The following is a 17,941-nucleotide window of genomic DNA, read 5'->3' as shown; positions in this document are numbered from 1 at the left end:
AGCTCCAGGCTCAGAGGAACAGCTCTGGGGAGTGACAGCACATTCAGCAGATCAGAATGAACAGACTTCTACTGCAGGACCACACTGAGCTGCAGGCGAGATGGTGTTTTTAAAATACTTTAACATCAGACCTGTGCCAAACTGGTGACAGCTTTATTTAAAATATAAGAGAGGGAATGGATAACCACCAAACATTTCTGGGCACCAGATGGATTTCTGCACAGCACAGGCTTAATGCTATAAGGCAAAGCCCAGTAAGCAGGGTCACAAAGCGTCGGGGGGGTTGTGGCCAGGTAACAGATCGCATCACCCCGTCTCTGCTTGTCCTCTCTCCCTTCTGCCAGGGGGCATGCTGCACCCCACGGCGTTCTTCCTCTGAAAAGCCCGTGCTATCTGGACTTTCTCACAGTCATAGTCCTGTAACAGCTCTCAGGAAAATACCAAGCATTGTGGAGTTCAGCACCCGTTGGGGAGGGTTGCCAGCGCCACAGATCATTTTACAGGGTGCCTGCAGAACACTGTCCTGGACTTCAGTTGTCCACCAGGAGGGAAACTTCTGGCTCTCCTAACACATGTCTGGACAGAAACTTCTCCAGCTTGCTTTCTAGTCATGCCAGCATCGTCAGGGTGTGAGCTAATTCCATTTACCTCCTGTCATGCCAAGGACTCACTGACATGAATGAGAACTCCAGAGCGATAAATATTTATCCCAGCGTCTCTAAGGGAAGGGAAGGGACAACGACGCTGGTACAGTCAGCTCCATCTCTGTCCTAAAGGTTGTCAGGAAACAGGCAACGAGTTTCCATGGACTGTCTGCCAACAGGAATGTGTCTTTTGTAGCCATGGTGAAATAAATTGAAACCAAAATAATCTTAACTGTAGTGAGGTGCTAATTCTGTGGGAGGTCACGGTGGATCTGCTCCAGTGAATTCCAGTTTCATGTGCATCTCTGCTGCTGCCTTCACCTAACAAATAGATGTAGCTTAGACAGCCGTCAACACCCAGTAACTGTCTGCTCCTCCAGCATCCTAACCAAGGGTGCAGCTTTTTTTAGACTGGGAGAGCAGGTCACCAAGAAATCCAAATAAATCACGCCGGTGGAACGGTCGCTGAAGGAAATGTCTGAATGAAGCAAAGGTTCTCAGCACAACGCAGTTAGCCCATTAAATGTTAATAACCTACAGCGGAGCCAGATGGGAACCGTCCCTTGTAAGCTGACTGCTAACCCAAATATATGATGGCTGAGAGGGTGGGCATCTTGCCAGGACCCAAGCAAGCAGGGAAGCAGGGAGAAGGCTGCCAGGGATACATAAACAATTTTTTCTTTTTTTTTTTTTTTCCTTTTTTGCTGCAGTGCTGTCAAGACAAAGTCCTGCCCTGCCCACAGAGCAGCCGGTGGGAACGCAGTCACGCAGCACGACCAGCCTTCGTGCCTGGAGCCTGGCTAGCTGTACCACCTCACCCCCAGCATGGGGCTGGCTTGCCAGAACTGCTCCAGACCCACGCCCGGGGACCGTGTTTGCCATCTAACAAGTGGTCTGAGCTTGTGGCCGCGGGTCCTTGGTCTGTGTGCTCCACACCGTCCCCAGCGCGGGCTCCAGCAGCCGGAGTGGAGGTGGCTCTGCCCGAGCTATCTGCAGTGGCTGCACTGCAGAGTGGGAATGGGAACGGAGAGGTGATTAATGCAGCCCACGGAGCCTGGGACATGAGTCATCCCATCTGAAGCACATCTCTAAAATAGGACAGCCCGAGCACCCCGTGCTTTCTGCAGGCTCAGGAGGAAGCCTGGGACTGCCAAGGCAGAGGCGCAGCCCTTTGCTGTAGGTGCCCAAAAATTCAGTCAGCATCTCACAAAAATTCATGTAATCGATGGTGGATACATGGATGTATCGCAGGCTGCCTGACCACATCCCTCCCTTCCTCCCTAATACCAGATGGGCCTTTCATTAGAGTTTTAATTTATCCGTGCTTGTTCTAAATCAAGTCATTTTATCTCTCTGTTTTTATTAGAATGAGCAACTGGGTCCAGAAGGTCACAAATGCTTTGCCCGACTACTGTGCTGATTCAGGCAGGAAAATAAGAGTCCAGCTTTGGCTACTTCACCTGATGAGCAACCAGGAGAAGAATAATTAATCACCAACAGAGAGTCACGTGAGGCTTGCGGATGAAGGGGATGCCGAGGAGCGGCTAGTACAGGAGGGGAAAGGCACAGTGGCATGGCGCAGAGCCTGAGCACACGCTGAGCGTGACCATCTCCTGGTCACCCCCGCTAGCCCAGCCCAGCCCAGCCGTCCCCACCAACAGCTCTGGCTTGGACAACATGGGTTTCCTTCCCTGACCAGAGCAGGGTGGGTGGCAGCCTCTCAGTATCAAATGGGTACATTCATTTCTGGTTTTTTTCCATAAATGGCTCCAGTCTGCCAGCACACGAGACAAACCCGTATCTTCCTGGAGCGTGTTGGGTGAGACAGAGGAGTGGGGGTGCTGTGGCTGTGTACCTCAGGACAAGCATCCTTCCATCAAATGCTTCCCCCAGCTCCAAGGCAAGTCCACAGAAGCAGCGTGTGTTTATTTAGACTGAGCCTGAGGTCTATAAACCATTGCTTTTGAAAACAAATACACTGAATCATTCTGATAGCTACTGCACGGGGAGAAACACAGAACCCCAGCCAAACCATGCATCCAGCACCCCCGGGATCAAGTTAGCTGGGGCAGAACGTGAGACCCATACCAAAACCCCTTCACTTCCCATGATTTCAAGAGCCATTTCCTTCAGTCCGTGTCTGCACAACACGGACACAAGAGCAGCAGAGGCAGCTGTAACGCCTCGACAACATCAGCAGCACAAAACGCACGTGAAGGACCCAGGAGAAGGCAAAGCACCTCACCCCCCTTGTCCGTCCCTCCGCTGTGACCTACCGGCACTTACGCTGCACAGGGAGTAACGCTGCATACGGACCTTTATCTTACAGTAGCTGAATAAAGTTTACTTACTCTTCTGGGAACTCTACAGGCTTGTTCTTGATCCTGTTATGAAGACCCAGAATATATTCATCTATAAAAGGGCACTGCAAAACAAACAAAAGATTTTTCAGTTGTCAGAGACCCCAGCACTGCTTAGGCATTTGTCATGCATCTAACAGCAGACTCTCTCCATTTTACACAGAGATGGAAATAAATAAAATATCCCTACACACAATAAATTGACTTGTTCCTTATTAAAAAATAAATGCGGAACAGCAGAGGGATTCTAAGTAATACATAATTGGATGGGGATAGCCCCTCCATCTACCCTCCCAGGTGACCACGAGCTTCTCATTTTCCTTTTCTTTGCTCCACTTCTGCCTGGAAAATGAAGACACAGACACCAGCTGCCGTGTATCACTGCGTTCATGTCTCTGTGTGACAAGCATCATTTGGAGCTCAGTATTACTCTAAAAATGCTTGGATTTCCACTTTGAATTCAGATATCTAGATTCAAAGCGTGTTTTCCTCCAGCACAACTTTTTACACTGGATTCATTTAGACCTAGATTCTGGCTCTTCCCACCTGGCAGGGCAGCGGCAGGGGATGCAGGAGCAGCATATCCACAGCCCCTACAAACATCTGCATCAACACTGGAGCATCTATGCTTGTTTTAGTGGGCTGCTGGCGGGCCCTGTCTCAGCCTGCCTGGCCAAATGAAGTTATGAAATATAAAATAGGAACAAAAGGTACAATATTTACTGCACAGGGTCACATGGAATAGATAAACATATTCCTGAGCTTGGCTTTATATCCCCCCTCTTTCCTTCCTCCAGTGCTTGCCATAGAGGTTACATCACCATGAGGTTACATCACAATATAAAAATCAAGGTTATACCCTTTCACTTGAGGATTTGGCCCAAATGAGACATCATTATAGACACAGGTCAGAGAATACCTTCCATCCTGACACAGCTCAGCAATATCACCCCAGCAACGGAGATAGTTCTGCCTCTGCCACCCCCCCCAGCCACTTCTTACCCCTCAGCTGGATGCTTTATGCTTGTGTGGTGGGACCTGCAGCGGTCCATGCTTGCACAGGAGGTTCAGCTAACATACCTGCACACACGGACCACATGTACCTGCTGTACTGCTTGCCCTGGGAGAGAGTGGCTGGGATGGGGGGCTTCTGGCCACAGGAGAGGGAAAAGCCACGACAAGACATGGCGTTTGCAGAAGGCAGCTCTGGAGAGCTGGCTCTGCCAAAGGGTCTCCATCTGGCCCCACTTGGCTTTGGCAGACAGAGCTCTCTGTAATCTGGTTTGCCAAAGCGCTGCAGTCGCTTGGGATCACAAACCTATGCCTCTCTCCATGCTCTCTCTGGCTTGTTTCTAAATAGAGGCAATGTGGATAACCTCCCAGCAAACTGCTGCTGGTGATGCTGCTGATGCTGCTCTGGGTTTGTAGAACGAACAGCTCTGTATACAGCTACCAGCTCTAGAAACTCTCCTTTCCACAGATCACAACGTCAGCCCCTTCCCATCTGCATGGTGATTTAGGAAAACAGGAGCTCGCAGGAGATCTTTGTTTCTAATATTTGCCTTTATTTGGAAAGGAACGAGTCAAAAGCCAGGCAGGCAGATGCTCCAGCATCGACAAGCCAGCTTACCTTCCCGTAAACAAAGCAGTACAGCGTAATTCCCATGGCCCATACGTCAAGTGCCTGAAAGAAAGCATGTACAGGCAGTAAATGAGATACAACGCAGAGATGATCTGAATGAGCTGAATTTCCCCACTGATCCACAGACCGTTATTTGTACACGTTTAACGTTTTCTATTTTACTGCATAGAGTCTCTCTGAAGTTGGGTTCCTAAAGGCATCTGTAGCACACCTGGGGAACGAGGACCGTGCTGGGCCAGATGTTGCTTTCCTTGTCCTTGCTGTGGAGTGCAGTGACTAGCCAGCAGCCCCTTCTTCTTGCAGGAGATTGCACCACTCAAAGCTGAATCTCAAATTCTTCCAGGCACCACCTGACCCCCCCTCCCCGACCCCCATCAGACCCTATCTCCATGTCTGCATTACAGCCCTCAGCAGCGCCACTCACTTCCAAGGGATCAGGATACAACCTTGGTGCCCAGCAGCCCTCTGTGCCTCAATTATTTTGGAAGGAACCATAAGAGATTCCTCCTTTCCCTTGGAGCAGAGGAAGGGCTCTAACATGGCTCCTGCCTGGCCAGGGATCTGCAGCAAAGTCCGTCTGCCTGCAAAAACGTCCAGGGTTTTGTCTGGACTGAACACAAAATCAGAGCTTCAGTTTTACTTAATAACAACCCTGATTTGCACTGCAATCCCTGGGTGGGCAACATACAAAGGATGCAGGTGTGGTGCTGCCCTTTGTGCCATGCTGGGGGTCCCAGGAGGCATCAGCCATCAGCAAAGACCTACCTTTCCACTGAAACTTTTCCCAGTGTCTGAAATGGCCTCTGGTGCCATGAAGGCTGGTGTCCCTGCCGTGCTGGAAAGCTGGGCATCGTTCCCTTCAAATTGATTGCTGACTCCAAAATCAGCGATTTTGACGTGCCCGTCATCTCCTAAGAGCAAGTTGGAAGGCTTGATGTCCCGATGAATGATCTTCTGGTAGTGCACTACAAAAAAAACCACAAAACCAGGAGCATGGTCTGTCATGGCAGCCAGGGGAAACCCTTCCAAGAGGATGAAAACAAAGGTGCAAGCTCAGGCACCCCACTTAAAGCTGCTGCTGGATATGCAGCATAGCACAGTCGAAGTGCCAGTTCCTATAACCATTTCTCTGCAGCGCCTCACTGGGACGTACACCAGAGCACGATGCTCAGAAACACGTCAGTCCCCAGGAATTATGCACAGAACAGACACGAACCCAGCAGCAGCCCCACCGAGCAGAGCTGCTAGAGAAGAAAATTGTGAAAATCCTGCAGGTTTGCTTGGCCTCATCGGACCAGCTGACGGGTCAGGGAACTCGCTGTATTAAAAAGTTTACGGGATCCAAATAAAAAGGTTCATTTTTCATGGGTTTATTTCGCATTAGCTACAAAGCTAATCAAAAGGGGCAGGACAAAACAGATCCAAGAGGGGGGATTTAGGCAACTAGCAGCTGAGTGCCAGCTCCAGCCAACAGCTCGGAATCAGGGAATCAGCGGGTGTTCCCAAACTCAAAAGATGCTTCTGACCAGGGAGCAATCACCAGCTGGCTGGTGCCAGCCCGCCCCCGCCCCCCCCCCCCAAAAAAAAAAAAAAAAAAAAGGCAGTCTCCTTCTAGCCATGCTTCACAACGGAGCCCACAAATAGAGAAACCACCTCATCTGGCTTTGCATCACCCCAAGCCCACCACCACACAAAGCCACCAGCCACTCCAGCCACTCTCACACCCAGAGCTGTGGTCCTTCAGAACCCTCCTGGGCATCACCCATCACTCCATGGGGCTGCAGCAAAGACTCCAGCTCTGTCCCGGCTCCACAAGGCCAGCTGCGGGCACTGGCTGAAGAGCTCATACATCAAAAATGAAAATAAATCCTTGCAAAGAGGTTGGAGGCTGAGATGCACTGAAAACAGCGATGACAAAAGCCCTCTCGTTACAAGCCACCTGGGAAGCAGTGTGTCTGGACCACCAAGTGAAGCAGGAGGCTGTAGGAAAGTGGCTGACGTCTCAGAAACTTGGAGACCAAATGTAAAAGTCAAAAACCCAACTTTCTGAACACAAAATGACCCCAAAAGCAGAACTGTAGAAAATCAAGAGACTTCACTGCACAGGAGAGGAAATCCTCTAAGTCTTTCCTGCCCTTCCCAGGCGAAGGGGACCCCCCAGCCTCCCTCCTCCCCCAGCCCCAACCACTATTTTCACATTGCCTTCTTGCAAACGGAGCATGTTTGTTTTTATACCTCCCCACAAGCACTTTTCACATCTCCCAGGAAATAGGCAATGGGGTGGAAGAAAATGCTGCTCTAACCCTTTCCTGCTTTACAAACCCGGTCAACACGTTGCCCCAACGGCAGCCTGCCCTACGGAGCATCCCAGTTTGTGTCTTAGGACCAAGAAGGAACAAACTTCACATCACTCATCACTGCTCTGCTCGTTTCAAGCCAACCTTCCAGCAGGCTGTGTCTGGGGAGGGGAAGTCACGCTTGCAGATACTTTTCCTTCAAAGGACCTCTCCTGATATTTAAAGGACTGTCAGGGAACGCTGTCCTTGGCACATTAAAGAGCTGATCTGGTGGTCCAGCAGACAAAAACTTGCTGGAGAGCACCGGTGCTTCCATCTCCTTCCAGATGCACAGCAACTGCGTGGCCACGCTGCGATGTGAGCCCGTTAATGCTGTAACAGCCCAGCCAGACAGTCAGGATAAACACCGAAAACCCTGCAGCAACAGCAATTACGAGGACACATCTGCTCTGCAGCAAAGCTGGTGGCAAGCTGACATTTCATTATGGTAATATAGGAAGAAAAAAAAAAAAAAAAAGAAAAGGGATGGGGGGGAGTGAAGTTTCCCTTCAGGAGATGATGAGCTGCCTATCAAGCAGGTGTCTGCTCTCATGCCTGATACCACAGGGCTAAGATTTCCAATGCCTCTAAAAAATATACACCCTCCAAATATACGTGGGCTATACAAGTAGCTCCCTGGAGCTAAGCCTGTGAAAACCGAGGGGGTTACACTAGGCAAGCAGGTACTCCAGGCTTTTTATTATTTCTTCCATATGGGAAAACAAAACAACCCAAACCGAAACCACAAACCAATTCCCTGGTCAAGTAACTCTTTATTTCATAAAACACATGCCCCACCTTTGCACAATCTGACGAAGGTAGAGAGAAAACGTGGGCAGTTTGCCAGATGCCCTGTGTTTGCTCAGCGCCCGTCTCAGCCTGGTACCCAGCAGGGCAGGGTACCCGTTACGCAGAGCAGCAATATGACTGTTGAACCAAAAAAATCAAAACCACATCCTTTGCAAAACTCAAAGCCATCAAACACTTGGATCAATGCACATCTGCGTTTCCCAGACCAGAACATCCACGTGCTTGACGTGACCGTGAGGGCCAGTGATCGCCTGACCCCAACAGCTCAGAGGAGAGAATCAGCACAAGTGCCTGCAGGGCGGAGGAGCACAGGTTGCACTTGCAGAAGCGAGCCCGTATCCCAGGCCTATGCCATGCAATGTCAGCCAGGTGCTTCTGCAAACCTGGCACCTGCTTTAAAACATAAACCGGAATGGGAAGGAGACGGGTGTGGAGGGAAGTGGCCGGCCAGGTCAGGACCGGCAGCGCTGGGAGCAGTGCCCAGCCCACGCGCCGTGCTGCTTTGCCGTGCTGTTTGGGTGACAGCAATGAAAGCCTTGTGCCAGCTGGCTCAACAGGCTTCTTGCTGTCTGCAAATCCCCCTCCCTACCCAGCTGCCTTGTGCAGAGGCAACAGCCATGAAGGGAGAAGGATGGGGGACAGGAACAGCACGTTGAGCACCACCTGGTGTAAATGAACAAGGAAAAATTCTAACAGCAAGAGCTCACGTCTAACCAGAAATGATTTGGTGTGGAGCTGCTAATCTGATGAAGGCAACCTGAAATCCCTTTCGTGCTCTGAAGAAACACAGTTCCTAAGGTCCCAGTCTTCCAGCTGCTGTGGGCGCACTCCCCTGCACAGCCATCCAAAACAGGTTTCACAACGCACGGCCCAATCCTCTCCTGCGCTGTGCCTTACCACTGGTGCAGTTCAGTACAACCAGGGCTGCAGAAAGAATAAAAGATTCCCCCAAAATCATTGCCAAGTCTTCTTGTAGGCAAGAGAAAAAAACCTGGCTTGTTTGAGAGCTGCAGGAAGCAAGCAGGACTGCTTATTTGCAGGACACCAACACGGCTAAGCTCAGAAAAACTTTCCAAATTACCAACTTCTGCTGCAAGTTCAGACCGTTTGCAGATAAGGCATTGCAGGGAGATGGGCAGGGAACAATGATTTCAGCAGGGCTGGCCGAAGGCTGACTGGCCAAGTGGCAGGACGTGCCTGCAGTGACACGAGCATCACTGTCACGTGCTCTGAAAGGAGCCCGGGGACAGCCTCCTGCAGGAAAGATACTTGTTAAACCAGCGTGATCTACATTTCCAGCACAACACTCAAAGGAAAAGATGGTGTTATCCCTGCAGAACTCCAGAGGGATGGCTGAGCATCGCAGGCATAAAGCCTGTCACTAACAACACCCTCCAGACTGCTAACGACTGTACAGAAGGGACACCGCCGAGGAACACACAACTCACCGAGCCACCCAAGGGGAGCAGGTGACAGCCTCAATCAAACACAATCACCAGCACAAATTAACCCTCTAATTTCATCAGCCTGAAGCACCTGGGAGCAAGTTTCTTCCCTCTCCAGATGTAAGAGCAGCAGGCAGGAAGTCACCTTTGTTAGGATTGCTATTCAATGTCTCTGGAAGCCAGGACTAGAGGTCCCAGAAACAAAACCCTCGTCCTGTCCTTGGGATTAAGGACATGTTGCGACACCACCGCTAACAACAGGAGCAGGGCTGCAGCAGGCACAGAAGAGAAGGAAAAACACTTGTAACACCTGAAGCAAACCCTCAAATGTGCTTTAAAAAACATAAGCGAAATCACTATCTGTATCGCTGCACCTAAACTTGCTCCATGAGCATTTGGGAATTTTAAACCAACCCTTAATGGGTTAACATGACCTCCCCTTAATGGGGCAGCTGGGACCTCTAAGTTGAGTCTGTGCCTTCGAGGGAACTTCCAGCTACTCTGCGTCCTCAAAGAGACCGGCCATGGCAAGGCATTGGGTTTTTCGCTTGTGCCATGCCAGAAAGAGTCACAAAGCAGGCAGACATCAGCCCTGCCGAGCCTGCCCTCAGACCCACACCACCCAGCCACAGGGACGCGGCTGCTGGATGCACGCAGCCTTAGGAAGGACCATCCCATCGGTGCTCCCCTCCCAGCTCACCAACACCACACGCAAGGGTGACATCAACAGCTAAAAATCACCCGTTCCCATGGGAATGTACCTGTTAACATCGATGCTGAGCTGGCCAAAGCAGAGCACTTTGCTGGAGCTGCTTTGGCAACCTGACAAAATGATGCCATGCGTAGCTTTTCCTTGGAAAGGGCTGTGCTCTCAGAGCAGAGGTTTGTGCTCTCAAAGCTCGCTGGAACAATTCCCCTGGGCTCCAAGATGCTCTGCACTTTCTTGCTGACAGACCTGATTCAAAGAAGGGATCGATACCTCTTCATAATGAAAATAAGGCAACGTAAATTATTACAGAACCCTTAGAAGAAAGTCTGATTCTGCAGCGCTCTGTTAAATTCGGTTTTAGGGGACCCATCTGTCACTGCAGTGGAAAGGTAACTATTTCAGGCATAATTGCATCAATCCCATGGATTTCTGGAGCATCTAGGCGAAGATCCCAAAGCACATTAGCTTTGCTAACAAAATACTTGCTTGCTAAACCTCACAGCCACCCCGTGAACCAAGCAGGCAGGACAGCTGAGGGCCCATTTATTACGTTTTCATCACCGCTTGTGTTAGAAAGCTTGAGCAGGCACACGTGAAGTTGGACTGAGTGGAGCCCTAGAGCCCCGAGGTGCTCAGAAACAAGGGAAATCATTCCTAAAACTCTGGGCTGTGCCCTGACTTTGGGCACAGAGCGCAGGCACCTACGAAAAGCCTGCTGAAAGCTGATGCTACATGGTCCAGAGTTACAACCTCACCGGAGGATTCAGAGTGCTCAGGGTGTGAGCAACAACTGGGAAAGGACTATCTCCTTCCCAGTTTCAGACAGAGCCTCTAGCAGGTAACGTTGCACCCCCTGCCTAGAGCAGCTGGGATGAACTTGTACTGGGCTGTTCAAATTTGAGCCCAGATGGAACAGCTACCCAAAATAAAAGGTCTCCTCGAAAATCTGGCTTTTCAGGGTTTTGTTCTGTTTCTTCATCACAATGTATTTTAATTCAGTTGGTATTAGCAGCACGGATACAATAGTTGGGGTATTTATGTCCAAACCAGGGTCATCCCGAGTTTCTCCGAGCAATAAGGATGTGGGGTGAGCCGTGCTGGGGCTGCCTGTCCTCCTGCTTTCCACCTTCCCAACAGGGGCAGAAAAAAGCACCCGCAGCTTCCTGAAAATTCCTGAAAAGCTGCCTGTGACTGTGCCGCTGGTCCTTAGGGCAGACCTTGTCCCAGGATGGACTCTGAACACCTCTCCAGTGGCACACGTGGATGACCCACATCCTATCGGCGGTTTCAGGCAGCCTGCACCCACTTCTCCCCGCCATCCGCAGCACAAACGTGGTTTCTCATCCTTGGCCCTAGACAACAAGACAGCATGTCTTTCACGCCAAGAGACTGTCACAGCTGCCTCGTGGCACTTGGTGCCTCCAAGCCTCTGGTGGTACTCGGTGCCTGCCAACACTCTGGGTGCTGACTGTCCAGGGAACGAGCAGCTGGTTTGTACTTCCAGGTCACTAAACACGGCCATTTAGGACCCTGCTTTGGCAACCCACTGACCATCGTCTCCATGAAAAGCCATCAGGTGATGTGGGAATGGTATGAAAAGAAAGCACAGGCTTACGTGCCTCTGAACGGGGGTCAGCATCCCTGCAGAACTGAGCTTGCAATAGAGCCAAATGACTTCAATGACAAAATGAAGCTCTTGCAGAAAGCCAGCACCCCAAGCATCATCGCTGCCGTTCGCATGCACGTTGCCCAGAGTGCACCCCAGCCCCTCTGGGAGGTACAGGGTCCCGGAGCATCATGGCTTTAAACTGTGCTGTGGCTTAAAAATCCTGCAGCATTCATATCTCGGAGCAGTGTCCAGGCAGGGGTGACCCCCCAGTAGCTGTGGTACAGTAGATGGGGCTGGAGAAAGGAGCAGGTTTTGGGGAGAATCTCTGCTGCATCCAGCCCTGCCTGTGCTCTCTGCAGGGCTCCTGCCACCCTGTCTCCCTGCTCCATTACTGCTCCTCAGCAAAGCCCCACTGAGCACATCATTTCTTTCTCGTCAGTCCCTTGGGTGCCTTCAGTGGGACAAGGCAGCTTTTTTAAGAACGTGCAACTCATCTCACAAATGCTCCTCATTTCTAGATGCCGCAGGCTACTCAGAGGCTAAACAAATTTTCATTTTCATTCAGAAGCAAACGCCTGCGAACTGTCTGACTAGATGAACAGCCAGTGAAGACCAAGAGGGAGCAGACACAGAAGTGCTAGAAAAAGGACAGGTTGTTCCTTGGTCCTTTAAAAAAAGGTGCTTTTCACTGCATTCCCTTCTGGAAACATTTGAGCTCCAGCAGGTTAGTACCAACTTGCTAAAAGCTCATTTAAAAATTATACATATAAAATTTCTCAACGCAATGACATATCCTGCTATTTACTGAGGCCAATGTTGAATTATCCTTGATTAAAACCAGAATCCCATTCCCACTCAAGGGCAAAAGCAATCCAGACGGTGCTACTGCAGAGTCTGCTTAGTATTACTCTCACATCCCCCCTCTAGCGAAGAAATGATTTAACACCCTCCCAAGGAAACTGCTGCACCACCATCCAGAGCTCAAACTGGATGTTTAAACCTCTGTCCTTGCCCACAACGCTCTGCTGAGAGCCGGAGGACAGGGATGTAGCGGGCAGTGCAAGGGGAACACCTTTCCTCCCACGCTTAGCTCCTTGGGGGGTTTGGTGTAGCAGCAGGGGCAAGGATCCCAGCTCTGATCTTCTCAGCTCTGTTTCGTTACTTTGCAGCTCTCTTGCTGCATCCACCAAGCCTCTGCTACTCGAGTACGTTGCTTAAGCAAGGGTTTTACAAAGGGGGATCCCGACACACGGCCCTTTGGAAGGGTTCAGCTCCCGTTCGGGCTCCATCTCCAGCGCCCAGCTGACCGCCCACTCCTGGCAGAAGCAGTAGGGGTGGGATGCTGCTGGTAGGAAGCAACGGAGAAGAGGAAGGTGAGGCCAAAGGCTTCCCTTCTACCGCTGTGCTCCAACCCACACGAGCACACCGTGTATCACTGGTCACAGAGGACACGCAGAGCTTGCTGCCAGTGACACACATGTCAACGGTCAAGGGACGTGCCGGGAAGGTGAGGAGCAGGGACGTGCAGAGAGCGCTGCCCAAACCACCTGCACAGTCTGTGCCATGGGCTGCTTCTAACGCCGAGCACAAGCACTGGTGGAACTGCTTCAAACAACAAAAGTCAAAGTGCCTGATCTTCCTTCAGAGGCTCTAACACATCTCTCTGATCTGCTCCACCAGCTCATTAACTCTCTCTTAGACAAAAGTCCTCATCGATCAGTATCAGCAACACTTGTAGCTACATGAAAGGTTTTTTGTTTGGTTTTCTAAGCATCTGAAGAGAGCTTGTCTGAATGTGATAAAACACAAGCCAGGCAAGCCAGTCCCTCTTCTCCTGGTGGTGTCACTTATAACACCCGGCACTCGGCAGTGGCGGCTGCAGTGTCACATCAACACGCTCCATTTCGAGGAGCTCGGAACTTGTGCAGGCAAGAGGCAGGAGCAGAGAAGGAGCAGGTCCCCGTTTCCCACATGGGAATGGAGGCACAGGGGGATCAGGTAGTTTGCTAGGAACAGTAGAGTTCCAGCTCTGCTGGCCCACACCAACATGAGGTCCAAGGAACTCACCTCTAAGCAGAGCCAAACCAGATCAAACCCATCTACACCACTGATGCTTCACCACACCTACCCCAGCTTACGTTGCAGTAGATATCCTTCAGAAGAGACAAGCCTGTGTTGACTCAGACGTTGATATATTTGCTTGATTTTCCTTTTAAGATAATGGAAACTACACTCACATATTGATGATCAAGTAGATTGAGTCTTATCTCAGAAAAGCCAGCCTTGATCTGCACATCAGGTACTTTGTTACTGCTCCAGGCTGAGCGCACAGGGCTCTGGAGCATCGCAGGCATCCCTACAGGTGCCCTGCAGAGACCTGCTGCTGGAAAGGTGACACCCCAAAGGCTTTAGCCACTTGTCACGACCCTCCCTTCAACCCAATAGCTCAGTTGAGACAAGCATGCTCTGCAGCAGAGGGGCCAGAACTGCCACCCTTAGTGTCATTAGGCACAGTCACAGGAGGGAAATCAGGCATTTTCTACAGAGAACGCAGGAAACCATGTTTTTTCTTCCTTTCAGCCACACTGATAGCAACTGTTTCAGCTTCTCATGAGCCAGATAAAATACCCAGCTTGCAGCTCAACAGCAGAAGGGGCAGCTGCTGTGCTTCATCTGGACTATGCAAGTCGGCAGGGTTTTCCCCTGGGTCAAGCCTGTGTGCGCGTTCCGTGCCGTCTGCCCCAGGTAACATCACAGCCAGGCTACCTGCTTACACACACCTCCCGTCTGCTCACTCTTACTCTTAGGCTCTTACTAAATGTCCCAGTCCTAAAACCAGACTGGGATACCTGCCTGGCATATCCCTCCTGTCTTTTGATGCAGTGCACTTCTCCTTCACCACCTCTCCTGTGGCTCCCATGTCCATCTCCTGCCACTGGAGAGGAGTTTGAGGTACTGGTTTCCACTGTTCATCTGCCAAAACAAACTGGGATGACACTAAATTCACCATCACTCGAGCCCATTTACCATGCAGTTATTAAACGTGAGTCACCACTGAGTCGATCCAGACGGAAATTTTACTGCCTTTAAGAAGTCAAACCTGTATTTGGGTATCACCCCATCCAGGATATCTGAAGTAAACCAGCAGAATATCTGCCTTTGCCCAGCAAAGTCCTTCATCCACCTTTGTCCTTCGTAGGCTTTGTTGCAGGGAGGGATATGCTAATGCCTGCAGCCGTTTCAGCCACATTTACTGTACAAAACAACTCTGAAACACAGTTGTGCCCCTCATTAACAAGGCTTGGGGGGCTCCAGGACTTTTTCTAACAGATGGTCGAAGGGGTGAAAGGACACTTGGCACAGACAAGCACTCTGCAGCCTCGGAAAGCTGCCTGTGAAGGTGTGACAGAGGTCTGTAAACCAGGGGTGGTGCAGAGTGGGCAGGATTGTTCCCAAGTCACTGCTGGCATCACCCGAGACCTGCAGGATCAACCTGAACCCCCAATGGGAACTGCTTCCCACAGCATAACAGGAGTAGGGAAGAGAGAGAGAGTTGGGAAGAGAGTTAGGAAGAGCAGGGGTAGCAGACACTGAGGATTTACACACAACTTCAAAAAGTAAACGAACAAACGAATGTAACAGTATCAGAGGCTGTTAACTACAAAGACAGAACCTTTGGCTGAGGAAATGTCTGGGCCACTGCTCCCAGGGTGCAGGGTGAGCGGCTGGGCACCCACCTGGCTGGCACTGCTGGTGGGTCCCACTGCCAGGCACCCTGGGCTGACCCCGGGGCATCACCAGTCACCTCCCAGCTTCCAGGATTGACTCCTGCTGCGGCAGCTAAGTCCTTCGGTGACTCCTCGCTATCCACCACATCTACTTCTGCTGAGCATCACTGAGAAAGCAACGTTTGCCTTACTAGAAGGAAGACTGAACCTTAAATAACCCCGCATAAGCACTATGAGAGGGAAGTTACAAGTGGAAAGGGAGGTAATTGCACATATCCCCAGTTCAGAGACGCTTAAGCACATGCTTTAGTTAATGACACAAATAATCCAGCAGAACTTTTCCATCCAAAGTACTTAATCACGTTCTGAAATTACCACTCCAGGGGTACTTCGAGCACAGAGACAACAGCCTGGCTCCCTGGTGCACGCGTGCAATGCCCTCAGTACTGGGGAAATCTTGCCAGCGGGAGCAAAAACACTTTCCTTCATAGGGCCCATTTCACGAGGACGGGAATTAAAGTTTGCATGTGTGTAAGTAACTCCTGACACAGTCAGCACAACAGAGCCCCGGTCTGAGACAGGCACACAAACCCAGAGCATGTGAACCCGTGATACCACCACACTTAAGCTCAAAATATTTTCCCAGCAGGTCGGGGGCCAGAGGAAGGGATGCTCTACCATGCACAGACCTCCCCAGCTCTCACACCTTGAACCTGCCTCCGTTTCTTCACCGTTCAGTGAATGAGGTTGGGACTGTGCGTACTTCCCAGTATTAAATGTATGAAACCCAGAAGCCCATCCAGAAGCAGCTGACCGTGCTGCTGCCTGGATGGGGAGCTCTCAGCTGCCCCCAGGGCATACCCCCCTGCCTCAGCAGGCTTCCCACCTGGCACAGGATCCTTCTGCTCTCCTCACACCGAGCCTTGCCTTCCTCCAAATGCTTCTCCCCAGAGCCAGCCCTCCTGCAGGAGGTCCCCATCCCAGGCACGCATCACGGATAACCAGTCAAGTCCAGTCCCTACAGACAGACACACAGCGGCCATGGACCACAGGCACCACCGGTAATCGAGGAGGCCAGCCCGCGTGTCCCACCGGTAATCGAGGAGGCCAGCCCGCGTGTCCCACCAGTAATCGAGGAGGCCAGCCCGTGTGTCCCACCAGTAATCGAGGAGGCCAGCCCGCGTGTCCCACCGGTAATCGAGGAGGCCAGCCCGCGTGTCCCACCGGTAATTGAGGAGGCCAGCCCGCGTGTCCCACCGGTAATCGAGGAGGCCAGCCCGCGTGTCCCACCGGTAATCGAGGAGGCCAGCCCGCGTGTCCCACCTGCTGGGCTCCCGCAGCCCTTCCCGGTCACTGCAGACCCTTTGCACCAAGGACAGCACGCTGGCCTGGATTAACACCTTGCAGGCTCTGACAGGAATTGTTTGCAACTTCTAATTTAATAAAACCTACCCAGCAATGCTGCATTTGCTGCCGTGCTGACTGAGAGCTGCAACCATCTGCATGGTTATTGAGACTCCCAAATTGCATAACAATTATGTACGCTTACATTAAAATTACCTTGCAATCTCTAGATTGCCTGGCAACACTTTTCCTTCAGCATGCACAAACGGTGCGCTTTTCCTTTTAATTACATAATAATTGCCATGCATTTACCCAGCGGTTCCGAGAAGACCATTTTTAACTTTCATTTGCTAATAAAATAAGTGGTTACTCAATACCCCAAAATAAAGCATCCTATTGTTCCTCTTGCTGGGTATACTTGGGCATCCTATAGTTTATTGCCCAATTTCACTCCCTCTGCCTAGGACTACCCAAATTTTACTACTCTTTTTTTTTTTATGTTTTACTATCTTCTAAAGTCAAAGTTTTCTCCGAGCAGGAACTGTTATGCCAGCAGCATCCAGCGCAGCAGAGCTGGGATCTCCTCCCAGCTGAGGCATACAAATTCTGCTGTAATATGAATGCTAATGAGAAAATAAAAACCTGCAGTCTTCGCCCTTCAAACTACTGAAAAACAGTCTCGAGCTTCCCCTTCACGTATGGATTTCCCACCAACTTCCGGGGGTGACCCGACTGATTTGGGCACTACCTGGAAGCTTCTGGACTGTCACAGACTTGCAAAGATTTTATTCCCAGCAACGGGTTTTAGCCAAAAAATGAGGTGATGCTGCATTTCAATGCAGAGATGGACCAGGGTGCTGCAAAACACCTCCCTCTGCTTCAGCAGTGTGCTCAGAGACTTGTTCTCTGCTGGTGTTTGAATCCAGATGAGTCTTCAACAAAAGCCTTATAGAAGTGAGGGGCTTGCTCTGGCTCCAAGGAGCTGCTGAGCTTGCAGGAGCCACCAGAGAGGGGCAAAATTAAGGCAGACGTGGCATGACAGCAGCACGAAACGTTACTTTTGAGTTTGATGTGCCTACACCTTGGCTTTTTGTAAGCACATTTAAAACAATTCCCTCGAGTTTGTGAAAGCTGCAGGTATTTATTTCCTAAGGTTGAAACAGCTGGAAACATCTCACCTTGGAGCGAGCAGGGAGGGTGACACAGCTCCATCTTGCACGTCTGACGTTTCACACGTTGCACTGCTCATTGACTGGGGATGACGATCTTCGTCCCTCCCTCTCCTGGCCGCCCTGACTTCGGATCTGCCACCAA

The 17,941-nt window shown here is 50.9% G+C and overlaps 1 protein-coding gene across 3 annotated transcripts in view; it reads right to left on the bottom strand.

Moving 5' to 3' along the window:
• The window catches only part of CAMKK1 (calcium/calmodulin dependent protein kinase kinase 1), a 102,613-nt gene that overhangs the window by 14,628 nt on the left and 70,044 nt on the right, over window positions 1-17,941 (bottom strand). For all 3 annotated transcript variants that reach the window (XM_040613862.1, XM_040613857.1, XM_040613871.1), the window contains exons 10-12: window positions 5,412-5,611; window positions 4,635-4,688; window positions 2,996-3,069 (exon numbers count right to left, since the gene is read on the bottom strand). In XM_040613862.1, the coding sequence (XP_040469796.1) occupies window positions 2,996-3,069; window positions 4,635-4,688; window positions 5,412-5,611 (328 nt within the window). The remainder of the gene's footprint in view (window positions 1-2,995; window positions 3,070-4,634; window positions 4,689-5,411; window positions 5,612-17,941) is intronic.

This window comes from Falco naumanni, chromosome 1 (assembly GCF_017639655.2).
Source record: "Falco naumanni isolate bFalNau1 chromosome 1, bFalNau1.pat, whole genome shotgun sequence".
Classification (NCBI taxonomy): domain Eukaryota; kingdom Metazoa; phylum Chordata; class Aves; order Falconiformes; family Falconidae; genus Falco; species Falco naumanni.
The sequence above is the reverse complement of the archived record's forward strand: the minus strand, read 5'-3'. Positions and strand labels throughout refer to the sequence as shown.